The sequence below is a fragment of the Palaemon carinicauda genome, chromosome 19, assembly GCF_036898095.1.
Source record: "Palaemon carinicauda isolate YSFRI2023 chromosome 19, ASM3689809v2, whole genome shotgun sequence".
Classification (NCBI taxonomy): domain Eukaryota; kingdom Metazoa; phylum Arthropoda; class Malacostraca; order Decapoda; family Palaemonidae; genus Palaemon; species Palaemon carinicauda.
Window position 1 is genome coordinate 32,018,309 of NC_090743.1, and position 8,102 is coordinate 32,026,410.

At 35.2% G+C, this 8,102-nt stretch overlaps 1 protein-coding gene and 1 long non-coding RNA gene across 4 annotated transcripts in view; one reads left to right on the top strand and one right to left on the bottom strand.

The window, feature by feature from the left end:
* LOC137658564 (uncharacterized) overlaps positions 1 to 8,102 on the bottom strand; it is a 133,861-nt gene that overhangs the window by 110,833 nt on the left and 14,926 nt on the right. The window lies entirely within an intron of this gene.
* The window catches only part of TrpA1 (Transient receptor potential cation channel A1), a 279,964-nt gene continuing 275,041 nt past the window's right edge, over positions 3,180 to 8,102 (top strand). The window contains exon 1 of one of the 2 annotated variants that reach the window (XM_068393457.1): positions 3,180 to 3,286. Coding sequence is in view for 1 of the 2 variants with exons in the window: in XM_068393455.1 (XP_068249556.1) it covers positions 3,280 to 3,286 (7 nt within the window). In the remaining variant the exon portion in view is untranslated. The remainder of the gene's footprint in view (positions 3,287 to 8,102) is intronic. The other variant, XM_068393455.1, reaches the window with a different exon arrangement.

An 8,102-nucleotide genomic window follows, 5' to 3' on the forward strand; every position in this document is an offset into this window, starting at 1 on the left:
TCAATTAGAATATTCCAACTTTCACGGGCTCATATTTTTTTACTCTTAATCATTTCAGATAGCAACAAAAAATATTCAGAACATAAAAAAAAACAGGAATAAAAACAAAAATTTCTTCGAAAATCATTAGGTCTATCTGATCAATCAGATGAGCAATTAAACTTACTTGCAACTATTACAACTAGGTTTGTTTCTAAGGCTTCCTTCAGATTTAATGCTGTCTACAACATTAATTTGCAAAATCTATCATTATTACCTCCGCTAACGAAGTTGGAAGTAGGTTATGTTTTCCCCCTGTTTGTGTGTTTATGAGTCTTTGATTGTGGACAGTTTCCTGCCTACAATTTTAATCGTAGAGTAATGAAACTTGCAGGGTTTATCTGTTAAGTAAAAAGCTGGAAATTATTAAATTTCAGTTCAAGGTCAAAGGTCAAGGTCATGGTCAAGCAAAATGTCCAATTCACGTAATTAGCCATAAGTATAGACATCGTTATCACAGACTTCAAAAGTTGATTTATATATGCGTGTATGAAAATCCGCTCCAATTAATACATGTTAAGGTCCAAGGTCAAGGTCAAGGTCGAGAAATAAGCTGCCTCGGCTGAGGTCTCCGCTCTACTGAGTGCCCCTCTAGTTAACATTCAAAATGAGCAAGGTCGTGCACTTCTTAATGAAGCAGAGACATGGATAACAACAAATAAAACGATGTTAACAAGATGAGTAATGGAATGGTCAAGACTCATGGCCACCGTGTAGTAGGAACACCACTATTGGATAAGGAAGTGATTTGGAGAGATGCGATGTGTATCATTTGGGAAAGGGATGGAGAACTCAAAAGATAAAAATCTCAGAGATCGAGATGAAAAGGGGTGAAGAAAAGTATTAAAAAAGTATATATGAAAGTAGCAGATACTTTTGAGGACCTAGGGATGCATTGGAGAGAAAAACCAAGGCATAAAGAACTGGGTTGAGTGATAACTACTCAGCCGCTGCCGTCTCATATATTGAGACAGCAGTGACTCAGCTCATGCCTGGCTTCAGTAAAGATAGACCTGGCACAAAATACTTCATGATTATAAATATACAGTATATATATATATATATATATATATATATATATATATATATGTGTGTGTGTGTGTGTGTGTGTGTGTGTGTGTGTGTAGCCTGCTAGCTAGTACAGTGGGAACGTGTTCGCCTAGCATTCGCATGGCGGCAGATCGATCCCTGCCCAGGACTGTGAGTTTAAGCTGTTTACTGTGGAGGCCACTGCTGTGGTTGGGCACCAGAGGGGAAGGGGGTTGAGCTTGCCCGGCTGACGTTCTGGTGAGCATCTACTCTGATGAAACTGAAGCCATGCACCTTTAACTTTTATAATGATGCTGATTTTGATGATGATATAAAGGACAGCTGCCAGAAACGTGCTCTTACAAAAGGCTATCATCATTCAAAGTAGAGAAGTCTAGCAAGTCTTCGCGTATCAGAGAATGTTTTTTTCTTATAAGTGATAGAAATAGTTTTATTGAATTCATGAAATTTGGCTCTATAGCAAACTGGGGAACCCCGTTCCGTTCCTCTATGACTTAAAAGATATAGATGTTATAGTCCATTTCTTTTAGCGAGTCATATTTGCACCGACTCGCAGCGGTGCCCTTTTAGCTCGGAAAAGTTTCCTGATCGCTAATTGGTTAGAATTATCTTGTCCAACCAATCAGCGATCAGGAAACTTTTCCGAACTAAAAGGGCACCGCTGCGAGTCGGTGCAAATATGACTCGATAAAAGAAATGGACTATAGACATTATGATGAAAGAAAGTAGAAGGATAAAAAGTAAGCGTAGTCGGGGTTGAAAGAACGCTGCAAAAGAACCTTAAGAAATGCCAACAGTTAACCACGTGAGGTGCACTGACGGCACTAACCCATCCGGAAAACGAGAAATATTAAATAAATGTGGCTAAGATGACATTTATAGATTAAGGTCACGTGGCATAGCGTTGGGACCTGGTAGATCATTCAGCATCCTTTTATTGTGAAGGAAAAGTTGAAAGTTGGACAATAATAATAATAATAATAATAATAATAATAATAATAATATTAAATAATTATTATTATCATTATTATTATTACTTGCTAAGCTACAAACCTAGTTGGAAAAGCAGGATGCTCTAAGCCCAGGGGCTCCAACAGGGAAAATAGCTCAGCGAGGAAAGGAAACAAGGAAAAATAAAATATCTTAAAGAACAGTAACAACATTAAAATAAATATTTCCCATATAAACTATGAAGACTTTAACAAAACAAGAGGAAGAGAAATAAGATAGAATAGGATGCCCGAGTGTACCTTCAAGAGAACTCTAAGATGTAAGGAAAACGGCTAAAAAGTGGGTTTACTGATAGCTCTAATTGATTACAGGGTCAAATAAATGAACTTACAAAATAATGATCTGCATCAAACTTATAATCATTTAATCACACAAGTATGTATTACTAATTGTGAAAGTGTTTCTCTTTATCTTCTTTTCGATATGTAAAACGTGTTATATGCAGAAATCACCTGTATCTGAAACATGTCTTACTTTATATTCTACCAATGTGACTTTTAGATATTTAACAATGTTTGACCTTGTACAAGGTCAACTCACTCCGATGAACTGCCCCCCCCCCCCCCCCTTTTATTCGAAAGCTCTTCGGTTACAAAAATTTTCTGCCTGAAGCCAATTCTTTTAGCCTTAGTCGAGAATTTTTATTTGTTTTTAGCCTTATTTCCCAATACAAAATCAATTAATTGATCATATATAATTATACTATTAACATAAAAATTAATATATAAAAAATTCCAATGTCGACATTCTTTAGTATCTCTCCCGTTGCCTGGTTAAATCTGATGGTTTCCAGAAATGACGCAATACTCGTATCAAAATCTTTTAAGATTCTAATTGAAATGCGTTATTTTTCAAAACAGTTTTCCTTTACGGAAGTTTAAATTATCAAACGTATTCAAATATCCGTATTAAGTATTAACGACACTGAATAAACAATATACCATTACAGCAAGTTGAATATACCTAAACGAAGTAAAGACCAAAAAACGGCATCATGAGCGTGTGAGGCAACTTCTGACACGGCTTTACTGCGTAACCTCATCCATGAGACCATGATCGATCAGTCACTCGGCGTTTACCTATCGTGGAGTGAGGTACACACGTTTGCGTCCTCACTGGGCATTTCGTGCAAAATTTTCCTTGGGACTCCGGTCGAAAGGTAACTGCCAAGTGTTGTGGATGCACAGTAAGTATACTTTTTAGAGAAAACGTAGCTTTAACACGCTTTCTATATCATGTGATATGTCTTAGGCATGTTGAACACATACATACTCATTCATATATATATATATGTGTATATATATATATATATATATATATATATATATATATATATATATATATATATATATATATATATATATAAAAACCACAAGAAAAATCAAATAGCAAATATAGGATTAAGTCCAGACTAGTTTCGAGATACTTCTTCAGTCCTCTTTGGAAGTATCACGACACTAGTCAGGACTTAATTCCATATTTACCATTTCAATTTCCCTGTGGTTATTTTGCATATGAGCAACACGCTTCCCTGTGTGTTTTACGCGCATATACATATATACACACATATATATATATTATATACAGTATACATATATATATATTATATACAGTATATATATATATATATATATATATATATATATATATATATACATAATATATATATACATAATATATATATATATATATATATATATATATATATATATATTAAATATATCCCTTTTTATGAGTGAGGATACCTTAACGCGGTGAAAGGGTTTGTGTATCACCATGATCAGCAAAGCTGTACTATAGTCTATTTCTTTTAGCGAGTCATATTTGCACCGACTCGCAGCGGTGCCCTTTTAGCTCGGAAAAGTTTCCTGATCGCTGATTGTTTGGACAAGATAATTCTAACCAATCAACGACCAGGAAACTTTTCCGAGCTAAAAGGGCACCATTGAGAGTCGGTGCAAATATGACTCGCTAAAAGAAATGGACTTTAGTTAGGGTCACCTACAATGTGGACGATCTCAGACTAGTGTCTCCCATCATCACCAATTCTTAGTGGCTAGCGTGGTGATTAAAATGGTCAAGCTCCATACATGACTAAGAACATGCTTGAGGCCTTTATCCTACAGTGGATTAGAAGCGGCTGCAGTTATTGTTGTTATGTGCATATACTGTATACACTGATATATACACAACATTATATATATATATATATATATATATATATATATATATATATATATATATATATATATATATATATACACGCATACACACGTGGAGAGAGACAAAGTTGGGTACAAATGTTTTTTTTTAAGGACACGACACAATAAGAAGCCATGATGTTTACCGTTCTAAATGAAAACAATTATGACACCAGTTCCACTTTGCAATCGAAATTCTTGAATCGGTTGCCGTGTCCTCTGTTAGGAAACAATGTTATTAAAGTCTTATTTCAGAGAACAGTGTGCTTAAATGTGAACCTGCTATAAATCATAAACTTAATTGCAAATAAATTACAAGAAACATTGCAAACAAACATTCACACACATGCTATATACACATCCACATCATTTATATCACCTATTGTAATATATATAGACACATTTACAATAAAAAAAAATTTCCCTTCAGTGATTGAGAACAGACTGCGCCCCTCTCTCTCTCTCTCTCTCTCTCTCTCTCTCTCTCTCTCTCTCTCTCTCTCTCTGTCTCTCTCTACCTCGAACGCAAAACTACACTGCATGGATGTCAAATTCTGATATCCTTTTCCCAAATCTGTGCTTTGCCATTACCTAGTATCCATTTTATTTGACAAACACTAAACTTTTACCATATATTGGTGTAGTCAACATAATAAAACTAGACAAGCACTCTGAGAGTGCAGACCTCCGACAGATTGCCTTTCCCAGAATCAATTTAGACAGTAGGCGTATTTGAAGCGTGTGACAACCATGTGCGAACTTGGGATTAAGGCTAAGGTTAATTCGCTATACCTTTTGTTCGACCATGACCTTTGACCTAAGACTTTGAAAATTGAATCACTTCCACGTCTCAACATAACAATTAATCCCTGAAAGTTTCACTACTCTGCGAGTAAAATTGTAGCCAGGAAGTTGTTCACAAACAGAAAAACGAACACACAGGGGCGAAAGCATAACCTCCTCCCAACTTCGTTGGCGGAGGTAATTAGCTTACCTTTAACATTTTTCTGTCAGTATGCTACATCTCTTGCTTAAATATCATATAAAAAAAACATAGCATCTCTTTTCATCAATCGCCTCTATAATTCAATCCAAAGTACCCACCTCAATCAACTGATTCTTTCATAAAGTGCATCAGCATTTATTCTCTATCCTCAATATTATACTTAATTACGCTGATGTTTAAATTTATCTTATAATCTTTCACCAGTACATGCACATTTTTCCACATGTCACCTACAATTACCTTACCAATGCCAGCAAAAGTCAGACCCATACACTTATTCCTGACTTATAACCATACCCCTCTTAAGTATTTCTCTATTTCCAGACTTCATTTAAAACATTATTGATAACAACACTTAACGGTCAACCCCTAGTTTACATAACAAACATGTTCCAGATACTTATCTTGTCTCTGTTGTTCTATTATACTCTGCTTATTCTAGACAAATATTCAGCACCCTTGACTTTTCTCCTTCACTTAAACCATAATTCTGTTTTTCTAAATCCATGTCATCCCCAATGTTCTTCCCCTATCAACCCTCCCGTTATTTACCTTATTTCTTAGAATAAATATTATGCTCTTCAGAGTAAATTTAATAATCTCAAGTCAATATAATACTCTAATCGTCTTTCGTACATTTATGTTTTAAAAGAGAAAAATGGCTTCGTCAAATTACAATCCCAGTTCTAACTTCAACCGCCTTTCTATCTTAATCTACTCGTACATAATACAAGAGTTTTTGACCATCTTCAATTCTACATATTCAAACTCTTCAAGCCGTTCAATCCATCTAAACAGGATTGCTATCTCTTTGGCATCTTATAATTGGAGATCGGGTGTTTATCAAGATTTTTCCCTGTTTCACCACATGATTCTCTAAAAATTTTATATTTTTCTTCTACGTAATTTTCACTTTCAATCAGCTAAGAATGGGGGTTTTGGGAGAGTCTATAGGTCTATCTGCTAAGTCATCAGCAGTCATTGTCTGGCCCTCCCTGGTCCTAACTTGGGTGCTGATCATATGTATATATGGTCAGTCTCTCGGGCATTGTCATCTTCGATAGGGCAATGTCACTCTCCCTTGTCCCTGCCACTCATGAGCGGCCTTTAAAGTGTTCATATCTTGCTTAATACACCAACTACTTGTTAGTTTCTTCCCCACAGCTTCAACAACGCATAACCACATCTATTCTTAATTACTATGAGTCTACATCTGAAAATAAAATCAACCTTTCTTTAAACACATGCACACACCTCATGACCTTTTAGTTGTGCTTTTCAATCTAGAAAATCTTTCTAATATTTCCGAATGGTAAAATTCTTTCTATTTTTAACATTAAATTCTAGTAAAAAAAAATAACCTTTCACATATATCAAGATAAAATCCTCACTGTTTTAAAATTCCGACCAACGTCCTTGAGACCCAAAATTATTCCGATTGCCATCAATGTTTTACATTTTAAAGAAATTTGATTTGCATATTCAGTTTCTGAATTGCACAAAGGGACATTATACGATTGTTTCTGATTAGGGGACTAAGACGAAATGAGAGAGAGAGAGAGAGAGAGAGAGAGAGAGAGAGAGAGAGAGAGAGAGATTCGTGTGACTGATACAATTAACAAGTTGAAAAGGAAAAAAGGAAGTTTCTAATTTGATAATTTGTCGTTTATTGTTTAGTATAATTGTCTAAACCTATCAATTATTCAAGTTATTTTCTTTCTTCTACATATATAATAGTCTAATCTTACATGAAACATGAAAATGATTTAAAACAATATTATGTATTGACTTTTTTTTTTTTCAAGCGTGTTCTAGAAGGAATAAGACTCGCGTCTAACTTTATAATCAGTGCTGGAGTTTTTAAAATGTATGTTTCACATCAAGGCCTACACAGCGCAAGTAGGCTCTACCCGATATTACACAAATCACGTATATAAATTTCCGCAATGTATATGAGAACAAAGCCCTCAGAAGAATATGTGGAGTAAAATGGCAAGATTAGAAATGAAACTATATGAGAGAGATTACTCAGGTGCCTTATGTGGATGAGATCATGGTGAGGGGTAGATGGAGATAGTTTGGCCATGATCTTTGCACTCCCCAAGAGGAGATTAGTTCCCCCAACTTTCAACTGGGCTCCACAAGACTCTATAAGAGTGAGAGACCCAAGCCTACATGGCTGAGGACTATGAAGCGTGAAGTAGATGATGATGAATGGAGAAGTATTGAACTGAAAGCTCAAGATAGAGACAACTGGTGAAATCTAACCGAGGCCGATTGCGTCAATGGCCGTAGGAGGAGATGATGATGATTTCTGAGCTTACAAAATACATATAACCCTTTATTGCAAAGTATGAGCATAAATTATACAATAAATGAATGTAAATGACGCAATGGAAGTTTCTCATTCCGCAAACATGTCCCCAAGCGATGCAATGTTTACTCTAGACTCTAGAGTGATGCAATCAAAATAACTTACGTCAGGTGTCGATAAGCTTGATTAGGTTATCTTTGGCTGGACGCCTCCAGGCAATTTAACAGATAAAAAACACCGCCATGTGATAATTATTGCATTTATAAATTTCAGTAATATGGCTTGGCACTGGGGATATTCAAAATGTACATAGAATAGTGCTTACTCATTCCGGGCCATTTATATACCTTACTCAAATCATGATTACAATTACAGTATTGATGGAAAATAACAATTATTCCTGATCATTAATGTTGATTACCCAAAAATAAAAAAAATTGGAAGCACACACACACACATATATACACAGTATATATATATA